General features: G+C 52.0%; 1 protein-coding gene across 2 annotated transcripts in view; it reads right to left on the bottom strand.

Moving 5' to 3' along the window:
• Window positions 1–6,359: 6,359 nt before the first annotated feature.
• The window catches only part of Gng7 (G protein subunit gamma 7), a 62,503-nt gene continuing 51,335 nt past the window's right edge, over window positions 6,360–17,527 (bottom strand). For both annotated transcript variants that reach the window (XM_021205597.2, XM_029542380.1), the window contains exons 3-4: window positions 10,318–10,433; window positions 6,360–9,387 (exon numbers count right to left, since the gene is read on the bottom strand). In XM_021205597.2, the coding sequence (XP_021061256.1) occupies window positions 9,262–9,387; window positions 10,318–10,401 (210 nt within the window). In that variant the 5' untranslated portion in view covers window positions 10,402–10,433 and the 3' untranslated portion in view covers window positions 6,360–9,261. The remainder of the gene's footprint in view (window positions 9,388–10,317; window positions 10,434–17,527) is intronic.

Consider the following 17,527-nt stretch of genomic DNA (forward strand, 5'->3'; position numbering starts at 1 on the left):
GCTCAGATTTTCACAGACCCCACTTCTTCTTTTGAGTAGCTAGGCAGCTTATTAATTTTTAGCCCTACAGTAGGGCTCAGTTAGTAAAGGAATTGCCATGAGAGATCCACAGCACCTAAGTCAAAAACAAGGCGCAGCAGCAGAACAGGAGAACCCCCGAGCCCTGGTTTCTGCCAGCAAAGTCTACTCTGCCCAGTCCTCAGAGACTGTCCCTAGGCCAAGTTGTGGGTGTCCCCTGACTTCTCAATTTGCTCCTCAGCTGCTCTGAGTCTGGCGTCCTCCCAGAAGCAAGATCCGGCAGGATCAGGAAACTGAGGTTCTGAGGCCCAGTCAGGCTTTTTCAGAGGAAAGAGGAGAATCCTGCTCCCCGGGGGTCTGGCTTCTCCCCAGGGGTCTGGCTTCTGGGAAAGGAAGCGGGCAACTTGCGCAGCCTGGCAGGGCAGGAAACAGGAGCATCTTCAGAGAAAACGGCCGGAAGTGCAGAGGAAGCTGCTGGCCAGATGGGGAAGTCAGAATCTTACCTCACCAGGGCTCCCTTAAACTCACTATGAAGCCTATGCAGACCAGGCTAGGTTTGGGCTAGGGAGCGGTGTGGGGGAAGGTGGAAGATGGAAGATGGTGGAGCTCACTGCCAGAGCCAGGAAACAATTACCTCCTGTTTGAGCTTGTATATGAAATCTAAATGTGAAAATAGTATGTATGTTGGGGGGGGGTGAGCGGGGTTCAGAAGAGGGAAGGAGTCAGAACCTGGGGATAAGAACAGGTCAAGCAAGGAAGGGACAAGGGTGCCGGTTACAGATGATTACAGACTTTCAGGAGCAACAAAAGGAATGGGGGAGGAGCTGAGAGACATTCAGCATTGAACATCATCTGTCACTACAAGGACATGGTTTTGATTTTGAGCATCCAGACTAGCTCCTGGAAATCCACCATCTTTGGCCACAGAGGGCACCTGCCCAGGGGTGTAGCCTGCCTAGAAGCCCCCAGTGAGGCGCTGGGAGCATGGGTAGGGCCTGTGCCTGCACGAGGCCTTGGGCTTCATCCCTTGAAGTACAGAAAACACCTTGGACGTGTATAAAGGTCATGGTGGGGCTGGTGAGATGGCTCAGTGGGTAAGAGCACCGGACTGCTCTTCCGAAGGTCCAGAGTTCAAATCCCAGCAACCACATGGTGGCTCATAACCATCCCTAAGGAGATCTGATGCCCTCTTTTTGAGTGTCTGAAGATAGCCACAATGTACTTACATATAATACCCCCAGGTAGTATGTTAATTTCTACTGCAGAGATAAATGACCCTGAGAAAAAGCAACAAAGAGAGAGAGAGAGTTTATTTGGTTGTGGGTTCTGGTCAGTCTGTCACTGAAGTTGTCAAGGCAACAGGAAACTGAAGCAACCAACCATCGAGTCAGAGCAGGGCCAATGCCAGTCTATCCTCCACTCGTTCCTCCTTTTTCATACAGTTCAGGGCTGCATAAGAATGGTGCTGCCCACGGTGGGCTGGGGTCTCCTCACACCAGTTAATGTCATCATGAGGATCCATCACTGACAGGATCACAGACCAGCACCATACACACAGTCCCAGGGGACAGTACCTTGTGTCAAGCTGATGACGAAGAAAACTGACCAGGCCATGGTCAGAGTCACCTGGACCTGTACTGACGGTTCCTAGGAAGCCTATGTCCTTAAAAGTACTTTTTCTTGGGATACATTATCAGGCAGACCTTTGTGAGATCAAGCCCACGCTAGTCTATGTAGTGAGTTCAGCCAGCAAAACAGGAGACCTTGGTTCAAAAAGTTTTTGGAGGCTGGTGAGATGGCTCAGTGGGTAGCACCTGACTGCTCTTTGGAAGGTCCTGAGTTCAAATCCTAGCAACCACATGGTGGCTTACAACCACCTTGTAACGAGATCTGACTGCCTCTTCTGGAGTGTCTGAAGACAGCTACAGTGTACTTACATATAATAAATAAATAAATCTTTTTTAAAAAAGTTTTTGGGTTTTTTTTTTAGTTATTCATTTTTCATTTATTTATTTGTGTGTGAACCGAATGAGCTTATTGGGGATGCTTAGAGGAGCTTGGGTGATTTGGGAGTGGTCACTTAACAGTCACCAGGACATGGGTAAGGACTCGCCAGAGCTGCTGGGGGGTGGGGTGCCCTCCTCTCCTCTTGCTCTACCATTGTTTCTTGCTCACAGAGCCCTGAGCCTGAGCTTTGTCTTGCAAGCCACATGAGCCTGAAATGTGTAATTTCCTTAATGTCCCCTTGCAGAGAGGAAACATACATAGCTAGGAACAGGACGACAGGGAGAGCTGGGCCAGGACTGTCACCTCTGTCCCTTCCCAACCTTCCAAGAGGAAACTGGAAGACTACAGTAGGTCTTGTTAGGTTTGGGGAGCAGCTTATGATTATTCTGGGTGCCTTACTTCAATCCCATTGCAAGGACTGTCATGCCCTCCCTGGGTGGATCCATCCACATGTGTGGTAGGAATCACACTGGGTCTGCAGAGGCAGTGCTGGCATTCTGAGTGGTACCCAGCATGCCTCATAACTCAGCCTTGCTTTGGTGTGTTTGTATGGGAACCACAGTGTCTTCTGCAATCTTTCTCCTCATTGTTTATTGACACAAGGCCGTTCACAGAACCCAGAATTTATGTTTGCATACAAGCACTTAACCCACTGATGTCCTGTGAGGGTCAACACCTGAGGGGTGGGCTGCCCCTCTCTCCCAGCCACTCTTGATGTATGGGTGCCAGAGTGCACAGGAGGTACACTGTGGCCTTGAGGTTGGGGACTCGGGTGGCACAACTTTCCAAGATGTGGCTATCATGCCACTAGAGAGGGGGGTCCCTGTAGGGCAGCTGCCTGAGTGGCCTATACTCCTGTAAGGAATCTCAAGAAACTCCCTGGACCATGTCAGGTATGGCGATGCATGCTTGACGTTCCTGCACCACAGAGGCAACTACAGGCAGAGCTACACTGTGAGTCCAGGACAGCCAGAGTTAGACAGAGAAAACAAACAAAATACCTTCAGAAAATTATTAAAAATAATTAATAATAATAATAATAGTAATAGCCGGGCAGTGGTGGTGCACACCTTTAATCCCAGCACTTGGGAGGCAGAGGCAGGTGGATTTCTGAGTCTCAACCCTGTCTCAAAAAAACAAAACAAAACAAAACAACAACAAAAAGTAATAGAGCCTCACTGACTTATAAAGCTNTGCTGAATGGAGCCTGGCTCTGTGCCCTGTCTGGAGTAATAGACAATGCCCCTTCTTTCTCTTTCTTTATCCTTCTCGCTCTCTTTAAACTGTGTGAGTGTTTGCCTGCATGTGTGTCTGTGCACCTTGTGGATGCAGAGCCCGAGGAGGCCAGAAGAGGGCGTTGAATTCCCTTGGAACTGAGCCACCAGGTGGGTGCTGGGCCAGGAACCCAAGTCCTCTAGAAGGGCAGCCAGTGTTCTGGTGCTCAACTGTTGAGCCTTCCGTCCCTCCAGCCTTCAGTACAGCACTCTGTAGTCCGAAAAGAACCAACATGGCCTGTCATGCTAAGTCGACAGTGTCTCTCAGAGCCCAGAGCAAGGATGGCAGCCGGTGAACCCTGGAGAACCACCAGCCCCTACTAGCACAATGCTGGGTTACAGGTGTACATGCCACAAGCCGTGGTTCACAGGGGTGGAGAGTCCAGGATTTGGCTCAGGCCCTCGTTAGTTAGTGCCACAAGTCCCTGTACTCCGAGACATTCTCCTAGCCCTTGTTTATTGTTTTTGTTTTCCTAGAAACATTATTGCATTTATTTACTTGTGGGAGCCAGGCCTGTGTGCCATGGGGTTAAGTGAGGAGGTCGGAGGACAGCTTGCAGGAGTCAGATCTAACACGTGGGTCCCAGGGATCGAACTCAGGCCCTGAGGCTTGGCAGCGAGTGCCTGCACCCCCTTGTCCCTTTGGCCCTGTTTGCTTGTTTAACTGTTTTCAATTCAATTACATTTGTAAGTGTGTTGGTGAACACGCCTGCAGGTGCCTTTGGAGGCCAGAAGGGCACATCACATCCCCGGCAGCTTGAGTTATATGTGGGCTCTGGGAACCTAATTTGGGTCCTCTGCAAGAGCAGCCAGTGCTCCCAACCTCTGAGCCAGCTCTCTAGCTGCCTCTCACCTGTTTGGATTCTGGTTTTTTTTTTTTTTTTTTTTGGCCTTAAACTCACAGCAATCCTCCTGCCTCCACCCTGAGCGCTGAGATGACGGCTTGAGCCCCCACATTTGTCCAGTAGACCACTTGCTTACATTTTGCCAGCAAAAGCCGTGGTGACTTTCAGGCCCTGGATGATGTAGAAGGCTCGGAAGCCTCCCGCCAGGTTCTTTGCTCTATGTGAGTGGACCAAGCCCCAGGCTCTTCTATTTAGATGTGTGTGTGTTTGAGGCTGTCCTCCTGATGATCACAACCCTCACTGAGGGTCACCTGTTGTCCATGAACGCCCATTGTTCTCTTCTGTGCAAAGCTTGCTTCACTCAGCGTAGTGCTGGCGAGTCACCCCATGCTAGCCCCGTGTTCTTCCCAGGGCTGACTTGCGTCCTTTGGTATGAACATGTTTCCTTTCCCTGTCCACCTGCGGCCGAATGCCTGAGATGCTTCCAGCTTTTGTCTCTTGAACCAGAGCCACTCAGAACATTCCTTTAAAAGAAACGTTTCTCTTGCTTTTAGTTATTTGAACTACATCCGGGTGCAGTACCCGCAGAGGCCAGAGGGGCCGTCAGATTCCCATGGAGCTGAAGTCATAGGCGGTTGTGAGCTGCCGTGTGGTTGCTGGGAATTGAAGCTGGGAGCTCGCCAGCACCAGGGACTCATTCTGTAGCTCAGGCTGGTCTTGCACTCCGGATCCTCCTGCCTTGGCGCCTCGTGTGCTGCCCGTCTTGTGGCTTGATCTACCTCTGTCATGAGAAAGCTTACCCAGAGCCCTTTAGGACCTTTAGGGCCTCTGAGGAGCTGTTCTGGATGGTGTGTGGGACTGCAGAGTCTATGGGTGTGTGGCCTGTAATTCACGCGCATTAGCTGCTGCCACTGTCACACACACCAGACACTTCCAGAAACCTGCCCTGTTTTGTTTTGTTTTTTTTTTTTCCCTCCTGAGCCTTCACTGTCCCAGGAAGGCTGGCTCTATTTGGGGGTTGGTGTTGTCACTGATGTCTCACAGTGTGACCTCTTGTACAGGGAGCCTTCCACTCACAGAGCAGACAGGGACCTCTGTGCAAAGTGGAGCCTGGAATCTATCCTCTCTTCCTCCTCCCCTGGGATCCCGGATCGCTGCCCAGGTGAGTTTGTCAGGCCATGGTCCCTGAGACCCCAACCACAGGCCACAGTAGGTGGTGGCTAAGACAACAGCACACCCTTTCTAGCGGGCTTTCCCTCCCTCCTCGCTGTCGAGTTTACCCTAGACCTCGGGTCCGATAAATGTCTGCCTCAAACTCAGGCTCCATGGCGTCCAGGCGTGGGGGGCTGCTACGAGCCCCAAAGACCGACCACCTTCTCTGCACCCTCAGATCTGTGACGTGTCATCTCCCAGAGAGGAGAAATTTTGCAGAGGGTCAAGCTGAGGGCCCTGACCTGGGGGCCGTCCTGGATCATGCATCAGTCTGGTCCTCAGAGCAGGCAAGTAGGTAAAAAGCAGACAGACTGGAAGACACTGCCCCGCCGGCTCCAAAGGAGGAGGCTGGGGCTCCGAGCCAAGGGATGCAGGGCCTCAGGCTACTGTGAGGGAACAGTTGCTGGTTCTTCCTGGACCGTCCCCGCAGGCCTGGACTGTCCCCGCAGGCCTGGACTGCAGCCAAGGGATGCCTGTGTTGAACCTCTGATCGCACAGTGTTTAGGAATGAAAGGTCTCCTATCTTTTACGGTGCTGGGATTCAGGGCCTTTACACGTGTGGTGCGAGTTTTCTTTCACTGAGCCATGTTCTGAGCCCCTTACTGGGTGACTCTAGGCAGGTAAACAGCGTGCCCATCTCCAAACAAAACAAAGACCAGGGTGGAGCACCGTGGGTGGAGCACTCACCCAGTATGAATAAAGACCTGGCTCCCACCCCCAGCACTGCTGGCCACACCTGTCATCCAGTACTCAGGGGTTAGAGGCAGGTAGGTCAGGCTAGCCCACACTGTACAGTGAGTTTGAGGCCAACCTGGACTATGAGAGATGCTTGTCTCAAAATAAAACCATTCAATGAGCTACAGTCTACCCGACCTGAGCCTCACGCCTCCTTTATGTGTCTGATGGAGCCCCTGAGGAAGGGGGTGTGGAAGGCTGGCCATGATCCCTCACATTATCTGAGCCATCCAGGCCAGGGAGAGAAAAATAATTTAGAGTCGAGGCAAAAGGAAAAGCGAGGCTTTTATTATGGAGGATTCGCCCTCCTGTGACCTCCTTCCACACAATAGTAACACTGGGAGAGTGGGTGGGGCACACGGAATTATTTTTTTTTTAAATCAGAAATAAAAAACAACCGGCTTCACAAAGCGGGGGGGGGGGGAGTCTGAAGGGGAAGGAGCCAGCCCTGGCGTGGGGCGAAAATGGAAAGTGCCATGTGACATCTGGCCAGTATGTATGGCTTCTGTGTAGGATGCACCCCATGCCCACCATCCTTCCCCTTAGGCTCAAGCTGCAGCAGGTGTAACAGTTTGGGTTGTTTTGCTTTGTTTTTAGACGGTGTCTCTATAACTCTGGCTGTCCTGGAACTCACTCTGTAGACGAGGCTGGCCTTGAACTCACAGAGATCCCCTTGCCTCTGCCTCCCAAGTGCTGGGATTGAAGGCGAGGGCCATCAGTCTTGGCTCCTGATGGCTCTGTTGTGTTCCGATTTCCCTAAGCATCTCTAAGCCGAGGCAGGGCTCCTGAGGTTAGGGGGGCACACAGGGGCGACTGAGGCCCAAGGTCTGTCCTGGATATGTCAGCCAAGCACATCCTACCTTCCCTGGGAACAAGAGGTCACCTTGTCCTTGGCCTGTGAGTCACCTGGGGAGGGAGTGTGGGCAGAGATGCAGATTTGAGTTTTTGTCCCAGAGGCGAGACACAAAATGCTGTGACCACACACAGGCTGGCCAGGCAGGCATCTGCTGCCGTGACCTTCTGAGGGAGGCAGGTGTGAGAGAGTGCACTGAATTTGAGACATGGTCTCATGTAGCCCAGGTTAGCCTTGAGCCCATTGTGTAGCTGAGGAGGATCCCGAAGCCCTGATCTGCCTGCCTCCACATCGCAGTGCCCATGCCTGGTTACTTTGAGCATGGGGTGGAACCCAGGTTTCCAGCTTGCTGGGTGGGTGCTCTGCAGCCTCCGTCCCCAGCCTCTCTCCTTGCCAGTGTAGCTGGGGACACACATCCTGGGACCTGGTTCCTAGCCTGCAAGGTGACTGTAGTTTTGGGGGATAAACTGGCTTTTCTGACTCAAGCACAGGTTCTGAGAGTCAGGCTCACCAAAGTCCCTGGCCCTCTCTGACCAGTCATGGGAGCTGATACACAGAAGCCTGATCCTTGGTCTGTGCTCTCTGGGACCCAGCCCATGGAGGGGGAAAGAGAGGGGGTCCCCTCTTAGCACCTGCAATATCTCCCCTTAGTCACACCCCAGACTTCTTTTCCTGTTTCCATCAAATGGATTTGGGGGAACCTGCCACCTTACCTAGGCGGTAGGTCATGCCTAACAGGCTGGAAGATGAGCTGGCTGCCATTCACTTTGCCCAGGGATCAGCCTGGCACAGGATTTTGGCAGCAGATTTCCACCAGAGCTACAGAGAACAACTGGACTGGCTTCAGTTCTGTGGTTTGCTCCGGTACTGATCTGGCAGGATAAAGAGGCAGCTGGGGTCTCTCAAATGCTTAGGCTACCCCTGTGTATGGCTGCAGACCACACTGGCACACCCAAGCCGTGTCCTCCCTGTGCCACTGTCACTGTTACAGACAGAGGGCATGTTTTCTTCGGTGCAATCCAATGCCATGCATGTAAGCACAGGCCCATCATGTAGGCACTCCGGAGACAGAGGCAGGAAGATCTGTTCCAGGCCAGCCTGGACTCTAGGTCTCTGCTCACAAAATAGAAAGAGAAAAGGTCTGGCTCAGGGGTGGAATGCTGTCGAGAATCTACCAGCAAGGGTCTAGGGGCGTGGTCAGGGTGGAGCCCCGGACTGCAATCCCCCAGTGAGGGGCTGGGGGAGTGGTCAATGTAGAGCCTCACCTAGAATGCCCCAGTTAGGGGCTGAGGTCGCGGTCAGGGGTGGAGCCCCGCCTAGAGTCCCCAAAGGAGGAATTGGGTGTGGTCTGGTTGGAGCCCCGCCTAGAATCCCCAGTGAGGGGGTTGGGGACCATGGCCAGGTCTGGAGCCCTGCCTAGAATCCCCCAATCTGGGAATGCAGAACAGGGCTACAGTCCCCACACTGAGGGGCTTGGGTTCTAGCTCGTTATAAAATAGTTTTTCCCAGGAAGGAGGCAGGGGGATCTGGAGCCACAGTCACGATGTGGGATACCTTGGTCACCTCCAGATAACTAATCTGCATTTCTGCCTTCACAACCACCTGGCTAACTGTGTAACTGGGAGAAAATGGGGAGCCACCAATGACCACGTGGATCTCAAGCTTAGGAGACAAAATTACACACTTGGCCATACCAGCAAGAACTTCCTTTGAATGGAGACCCAGATGCCCGTCTCTGGAATGGGCCATGTCTCTGGAGAAAAAGGCGTCACTGTGCACATGACAGGGTCACTCGGGAAGGACACAGGGCAGCACAGGGTGCATTGTGTGTGCCGAGTGTGGAACCAGAGGTCAAGGCTAGGAGTCCTCCTCTGTCTGGAGTTTACTGACAACTAGGATGGCAGTCCCTCAAGCCCTGGGGACCCTTCCAAGTGCTGGGGTACAACCTTGTGACACTGCACCTGCATGCTTTATGAGGGACCTGAGGACTTGCACCGCACCTAGGGTCCTCATGCTTGCAAGGCATTGTCCTTTCCCCAAGCCAACTAAGGGGAGCTTTAAAAACCAGTCCCAGTAGTGATTCTTGACAGGAGAGGGTGGGGGTGACATCTCAGTTAGGCCAGGCGACAGTCAGAGCCCCACCGGTGGTCTAGACTCCAGCTAGGTCAGGAGGATCCCGGCAGTCACAATGGTTTCTGTTCCTTTAGAATTCAAAGTAGGAAGGATTCAAATATTTTCCTTACAGGAAAAATTGGACAATACCTTCCGGGGTGGGGAGAAAGAAAGGGAGAGGGAGGGAGCGGGAAGAGAGAGAGAACTAGAGAATTATGCAAGGCTTTTTGTCTTTGAATGGATTCTCAGAGGCTGGCACGCCAACCAGCAAGGGATCGTTGCGGGCATGTTGCTCACAGTAGCCCATCAGGTCTGACGAGGCCTTGGAGACCTGTGTAGCACAAGGAGGAGAAAGGAAAGGTCAGATGGGGCATACCTCCACCTCAGCCACAAGGCAGGGAAAGCCCAGAGGAGGTCACACACACGCTGGGATACACACGCTGTGGAATAGTACACAGCCATGATAAGGAATGAGAGGTTCTGACACAGGCTACAACATAAAGGGAATTTGAAGAACTTTTGTTCAGTGAGAGTCAGACGCAGAAGCCACATAGTATATACTCACTCCATGATAAGGTATTTCTATAATGAACGAATCCCGAGATAGGAAGTAGATAAATGACTGCTATCGAACGGGATCTTTGCGTGGGCTTATGGTCCTGGAAGACCATGAGGATGTCTAACAAGCATTGTGAACCCACAAAATATCACCCACAGGGGCTGGGCATGTGGTCTGGGTGGAGCCCAACCTGGAATCCCCCAGTGAGGGGCAGGGGGCGTGGTCATCGATGGAGCCCCACCTAGAATCCTCCCAATGAGAGGCTGGGGGCGTGGCTTAGAATTCAAACGTCCCATGTTCACGTGACCCTGGCCACGCCCCCAGCCCCTTTTTCTTTATTTACCACACAGATCAGTTTTCTTTCGATTTCATCTTTTTGAAATGTAATGTTTTGTTTCATTTCCTTGTCATTGCAAGAAATGAAAACCTTGACGAACTGTGGAAGCAGCTAGACACCCATCTGCACCATTCCTCTGTGTGTATCTGCTCACATCTGTGGCAACCAGAGGAAGACACTGAACCGGCCTGAGGTGGAAAGCCACGTTCACCCCAGGCTCTGTCCCACCCGACAGAGCGTCTGTGACTCGCGCTCAGGGGCCCCGAGTGTGTGTCCCTGGTTACACAGCCAGAATCTATGACTGAGGACAGGCGCCCACTCACGGGGTCCCCCTCTTCCCTCCCCCGTTCCCCGACGCAACTCACCTTGATGCGTTCGATCCCAGCTTCGATGCGCAGCTGCTCCACCAGCTTCCGGGCCTGGGCGACGTTGTTAGTACCTGACATCATCGGCCATGAGCGTGGACCTGGTGTCTAGAGAGCTGGAGGGCACAGATGGCATGGCGTGAACTTGCTGCTTAGACCCTGGGAGCCCTGACCCCTGACCCCTGACCCTGCTGGCCTCTCAGAGTAAGGGAAGCAGCACTTGCCACTGTCCATCCCTGCAGACGAGGTGGCAAGGGTCAACTCAGGGTCATCCCAGCCTGCCCACGGGTCTCTCACTTAGCCAGGCATACGATCACGCATTCACTCATCAAACAAGTCTAGAGAACTGTGACCACCAAGGCCCAGTCCCGGGGGCTGATGATAATTCACCTAAAGATTGTCTATCTGTCCTGGGCTGGAGGATTCAAGCAGAGGCTCCGATGTCCCCAGATGGCAGCAGAACCAGCGATCTGGGTATAGGCTGGGCTACCTGGGTGGGCTGGGCGAACCGGATTAACTTCTGGGAAGGCCACCTCTAGAGGGACTCTTCAGACAGGCCAGGTGGTGGAGGGGGCTCCGAAGTGACTCCCTCCTGCTAAGCCACACCCAGCTCCTCTTTTGCATGTATGTATGTATGTATGTATGTATGTATGTATGTATGCATATATGTATGTATTTAGTGTTGGGGGGTATTGGAGCGTGTGTGGAAGTCAGAGGACAGCCTGCAGTTGTTTCTCTCCAGGGATTGAACCCAACTCCTTAGGCTTGGCAGCAAGTGCTTTACTCACTGAGCCTTCTCAGGGGTCCTAACACTTTATTGTTTAAAAATATCTGCATGTGCATGCCTGTTTGCATGTGCGTGAGTGTATGTGTGCACATTTGCATGTATACAGCACCCGAGCAGAGGTCAGAGGACAAGTTGTAGGAGCCTGCTATCTTCTTCCATGTGGTTCCTTGGGACAACACAGGTCTTTGCTGCAATCACCTTTTCCAGGTGAGCCCTTTTGCCAGCCCCTGCCTGTAGTTTATCAAATGTCGCATTAAGTAATGCTCAGTGGAATCGCCTGGTGGTTGTTGTTGTTGTTGTTGTTGTTGCAGTTTGCCATGAAGAGACAGCGAATATCGTTTTGTTTTGTTTTGAGACAGAGTTTCCCTGTGTAGCCCAGACTATCCTGGAACTCACTGCTCTTCTCCTGCCTTAGCTTGGCACGAGCCACCACATCTAGTTTAACAATGTCCCTAGTCAGTTTCCTTTTTCTTTTTCTTTTTTTCTTTTATTTTTATTTTTAAAGATTTTATTTTTATTTATTTATTTATCATATGTAAGTACACTGTAGCTGTCTTCAGACACTCCAGAAGAGGGCGTCAGGTCTTGTTACAGATGGTTGTGAGCCACCATGTGGTTGCTGGGATTTGAACTCCGGACCTTCAGAAGAGCAGTCGGGTGCTCTTACCCGCTGAGCCGTCTCTCCAGCCCCTCCAGCCCCTGCTTTTTCTTTTTTACATGAACCATTCAGTCACTTTTATCAGACACTAGTTCTCAGAGAGGGTATGAAGGTTCGGCCAGTTGAATTCTTCCTGGCTCAGAGTGGGGTAAGGGCTTTGCTCAGCCATGCAACGCCCTCCACAGAGACCCCTCTTCAGTGGTTCCTGCGTCACTGCTCATGTTTGAGTTCCTTGTAAGAAATGCAGTAGCTGAAAACCATGCAGGCTGCCAGTACCATGTTAATCCCTGAGACAGACACTGCCTTTCCGAACTTGTAATACTGGTCATACCCTCTCCAAAGGCTCCTGCAGCGCCACTGGGGGTAAAATCCCTGCATTGATAGCCAGCTTGGCAGCTCTCCAGGTTTAACCTCCATGGCATGAGCGACGCCATCTTTAAGTCCTGGTATCCACAGAAATCCAGCCGCACACAAAGGCTGCTGGGAAGGGTGGACACACTCCTGTCCCCCTAATCAGTTTTCAATTAATGATCATAACAAAAAAATTCTTCAGCCTGCCTGGCTCCCTGGCGTGTGGGCCAACATCCAGCTCCCCTCCTGGGGACAGAGAAGCCGAGCCTCAGCGTCAGCTGCAAAGAAATCACTCATCAGGGCTTCCAGGCAGGACTCAGAAACCACATGGACTCCAGCCCGAGATTTCTCCTGAGCTAAATATAGCTGGGTAGAGAGAACATGGACCAGGCTCTGTGTGTGTGTGTGTGTGTGCACGTGTGTGTGCACGTGTGTGTATGTGTATGTGCACATGTGTGTGTGTGCACGTGTGTGTGTGTGTGCACGTGTGTGTATGTGTCCACTAAGGATGTATCCGAGTGCAGGCGTGTGTGCAGAGATCAGCATACACAGATACAAGTGGGAGTGTGTCAGAGTCTATCTTCAAGTGTGTGCTGTGTGTGAGGATGTCTGCAGACAGGCACAGGGCAAGGCATTTCTGTGAGCATGTGTGTGTGGCTGTGAGCATGTGTGTGTGGCTGTGTGCATGTGTGTGGCTGTGTGCATGTGTGTGTGGCTGTGTGCATGTGTGTGTGGCTGTGTGCATGTATATGTGGCTGTGAGCATGTGTGTGTGGCTATGAGCATGTGTGTGTGGCTATGAGCATGTGTATGTGGCTGTGTGCATGTGTGTGTGGCTGTGAGCATGTGTGTGTGGCTGTGAGCATGTGTGTGTGGCTGTGTGCATGTGTGTGTGGCTGTGTGCAAGCCAAGTCAGGGCTTTACTCTACTCAGGAGCCACACCTCCATCCTTGGCCAGTATAATCATGTACACACACACACACACACACACACACACACCTCTGCATATCATCAGTATGGACATGGTTGCATTTGTCCACATATGTGTTGGGACATGTTTCTGTCTTTCATAATTTTCTGGTGGGCAGTTTTGGCTTTTCATTGTGTCTTCTGACCCCAAGCTGTGATTCTGCAGAGTTGTGTTACCAGCCAGTCCCTGACTCGTGCCCAAGCCATGCCCCCTCACTCTCCCCTCCCCCCCCCCCCAGGTAGCAAGGGAATCAACTGTAGCCAAAACCCTGAGAAGTGAGTCAGCTAGGCTCATTCCTCACAGGCAGCTAGCTCACCATGAGGCTGGGCACGTGGCTGCCCTGGGGGAAAGGCTTGTGGGTGGAGTGTGGCCTGCAGAGCTCCCGGCCGTGTCCATGGGGACCACAGCACAGTCTCCGGGCAGCACAGGAGAACTCAGGGCATTACCTGTGGGTGACTTGGGGAGATGGCCTCTCAGAGAAGCCCTTGCTCTTGGGGAGGCTCTGAGCATCCTGCTAGAGTTGGAAGCCAGGGCTGGGGTTTAGCTCCCTGTGTGGGGAGAGGTATAATTACACCTCCCATGTGCTGGGGAGGATGAAGATGGCCACCTCAGGACCAAACATGGAGGAGACCGTGATAGAAGTAACACAGAACTCAGACACGCAGGGAACGTGAAGAAATTCACAATGCTACCAGGATGCTACGCCTGGTGCCTGCCTCTGCCACTTCAGACAGGAGCTCCCTGTGATGGCCGCACAAGTCTTGGGGGGCCTGAGGGGCCCTGGCATTCTCTTTTTGGTTCCACAGATCTCAAGAGACCCTGCAACCTGGACACTAGCCCAACTGAAGCCGTGGAACCCCACATGCCGAGAGGGGAGGGAGCTGGGGTCCCCTGGGTGGGTGACTTGGGGGTCTAGTGCAGCTGTACCCAGGCTCTGTGCATGGTTCTGGGTGGTTCCCTATGCAGCAGAGCAGTGTTCACAGCTTTATTTAGCCTATCCCAACAACACTGGGAAGGCAGAGGCCAGCCTGGTCTACATGGCAAGTTCTAGGGTAACCATGACTACACAATGAGGCCCTGTCTCAAAAATCCCTAAGTAAATAAGTAAATGATGGGGTGCTCACTGGCCACAGGAAGACTGAACCAAGAAGACCAGGAGAGACTGGCCAGATCTGTTCACACAGGATGGATGCTCTTAAGGCAGACACGGAGGTGCATCGCTTCACCGGAGTACTCAGGAGGTGGAGGTAGAAGGATCAGGAATTCAAGCTTATCCTTGACTACATTGTGAGTTCAAGGCCAGCCTTAGTAACATGAGAGCACATCAAAAACCAAACACCACCACCACAACCACTAGCAAAAGCCAGTAAGACACCGGAGAATGGGGTGGGCGCACAATGGCCGCCTTCATGCTGGTTTGTGCCTGGGTTGGTTTTGAGACAGGGTTTCTCTGTGCAGCCCTGGCTGTCCTGGAACTCACTCTGTAGACCAGGCTGGCCTCAAATTCACAGAGATCCACCTGCCTCTGCCTCCTGAGTGCTGGGGTTAAAGGTGTGTCCCACCATGGCCCAGTGAGTTACCCTTCTTGGACGTTGTTTGATGACAAGGTTTCTATTAATGGTGAAAACCTTTTAGGTTCACAGTGGACAGTTTTAGAAGGACACGTGGCCGTATAACCAGCCACAGGACACGGGCCATTTCTGTCGCCCTGGCTACTGCCCTGCCCTGTGTTATGGCAGCTGACCTCAGTGACCTTGGATTCAGCCTTCATTTTCTTGTAGGATGAAAGTCCTGGAATTTCACACGACCAAGGCTCTGGCCTCATTATCCCAGCACGACACTGCTCCTGCAATTCACACACTCACACACTTCGCTTTTTCTCATGAGTAAGCAACAGGCCATCAAAGACAGAAGGCACAGCCCAGAGACTCAGCAGGCAAGGGTGCCCTGCCAAGCCTGAGAACCCAAGTTCAAGCCCTGGGACCCACAGAATGGACAGTGAGCATGAATTTCCTGAAGTTATCTGAGCTCTGTACATATACTGTGTCACACACACACACACACAAACACACACATGCATATACATATACACATATACATATATGTGCATACACATATACAATATATACATACATATATGTACACACATATACACACAAATGTATATATGCATATACATATACATACACATATATACAAACATATACACTAATATATACACACATACATATATACACATGTACACCTACACACACTCACATATATATACACACGTACACACAGAAACACAGACATACAGACACACACATACATATACATATTCACACATATATACATACATACATATACATACATAAACACACTTATACACATACACACATATACATATATACACACAAACATATATACACACACCATCTCTTTAGCTCCTGCTTTGCTTTTTTGTGACAGTCTCATGTCACCTGGGCTGTCCCCATCATGTACATGAAGCTGAGGAAGACCAGCTCCCCCTGCCTCCGCTATGCAGTACCAGGTTGACTGATGTGTGTTTGTTGAAAGGTGCTACTTTGGCAGGTACAAACTCACAGGCCTGGGTGTGTGACAACAGCCAACCATAACCTACAGCACCGTGACCCCCTGCCCACTGCCCTTCACCTCGCCTGGGCCGTCGATCATGGTAACATGCTCACGGGTGGGACCAAGAGGGCAGTGGGGTGCAGGGGTCCCTCCAGTGCAGAGCATGCTGGCCTGACTCCTGAGCACCACCCACTGTTGCCTGGGGCAAAGTCTGGGTTTGGAGGACTCCCAGGTTAGAGAAGCCCTGTAACCCCAACAACTCTGTAGGTGAAGAGGAGACAAGGTGAACTCTGGTGACTTCATAGCTTGATGGGCCTGAGCCACCTCCAACCAAGTCACTGTTCTCACCAAAGGCCCTCTGCTAACAGTGCCTGCAGCTTAACTGACACAGCTTGCTCATAATCCAGTTGGTAAGGTGCTTATAGCTTAGCCAGCAAGGTGCTTGTAGTTCAGCCAATACAGTACTTGTAGCCCAGTGAGTAAGGTGCTTGCAGCTCAGTTGGTAGAGTGCTTGTCGAGCACACAGGAGGCCCTGGAGCCCATCATATCACCCCATAAACAGGGTAGAGCATACCCAGCAGAAGATCAGGAGTTCAAGACCACCCTCAGCTACATAGCCAGTTTGAGGCTAGCCTGTGCTACATGAGACCTAGTCACCACAAAACAAATAATAAGCTATATACAAAGTCCCTGTGTGGATACCAGGGGAGACACGGTAGAAGGAAGATGGGGGACTGGATGCTGGCAGGGAGAGTCTCCATCTCTGGACATCTTGTGGGGAAAGGGGACCTGAGCAGCCACAGCCACCATGGAGAAAGATGTGGATGTTCTGTGTAGATCCAGGTCAGGAGTCAGATGCAGCACAGCCTCGAGCAGAAGTGGCTGCTGACAGCTGGGTGACCGGTGCTTCCTGCAAAGGTGGACGGGCCAGTTTGATGCTTTCTGTTGAGAAACCATGTGCAGGGTGAGGCCTCTCCTCTGACCTGTCCAGAGGCTATGGGGAGAAGTTACTACTACCCAGCTGGGCCCAGGGGGACTTGGGAAAAGTCAGGGCCCAAACTGAGCCAAGTGGGCAGGGTGCTTGCAGCTCTGTTGGTGGAGTGCTTAAAGCTCAGTTGCTATAGTGCTTGTGGCTCTGTGATTGCCTGGATGAACAAAATCTTAGGTGCCATGCCCAGCACTGCGTATACCTGGTGTGGCAGCCATCCCAGAACTGGGGAAGTGGAGGCAGGAGGATCAGGAGTTCAAGGGTACCCTGGGCTACAAGTTCTTTACTGCAGACTGCTTATAAATCAATAGAAATGTCTCCTCCTGAACTCCTGTTGCACAACTCCATGGCAGAGTCCATGGGACGAGCGCACCACCAGGGACCTGGCTTTGTCATGGGCCCATGCAGACATGGATTTGGACAATACTCTGGAATCCCCTCTTTCCCATGCCCCAGATTCCACTTGTGCCTTCTCTAACCAGAAAACAGTGGCTTTGAGTTGGGGCAACAGGTCCACGCTTGTCCTTCTGCACCCAAGACAGGAACCCCACATCCATGACCTCTTTCTGAGGCATGTGGACTTTGAGGAAAATACCTGTAGATCATCACCTTGCACAACCTGGTCAGGTGATGAGCTCAGGTCACCTGTTTGTGGACAGAGAATGAAAACATGTTCTGGAATGTGCTGGGGTTGTGGGCACAATATGGTGAGACATTCACAGACAGAGACATGGGAAGGGTGCTTGTAGCTTAGTGGCAGGGTGCTTGTAGCTCAGTGGGCAGTGGTTGTACTTAGTGGGCAAGGTGCTTGTAGCTCAGTGGGCAGGGTGCTTGTAGCTCAGTGGGCAGGGTGCTTGTAGCTCAGTGGGCAGGGTGCTTG

Source organism: Mus pahari, chromosome 9 (genome assembly GCF_900095145.1).
Source record: "Mus pahari chromosome 9, PAHARI_EIJ_v1.1, whole genome shotgun sequence".
Classification (NCBI taxonomy): domain Eukaryota; kingdom Metazoa; phylum Chordata; class Mammalia; order Rodentia; family Muridae; genus Mus; species Mus pahari.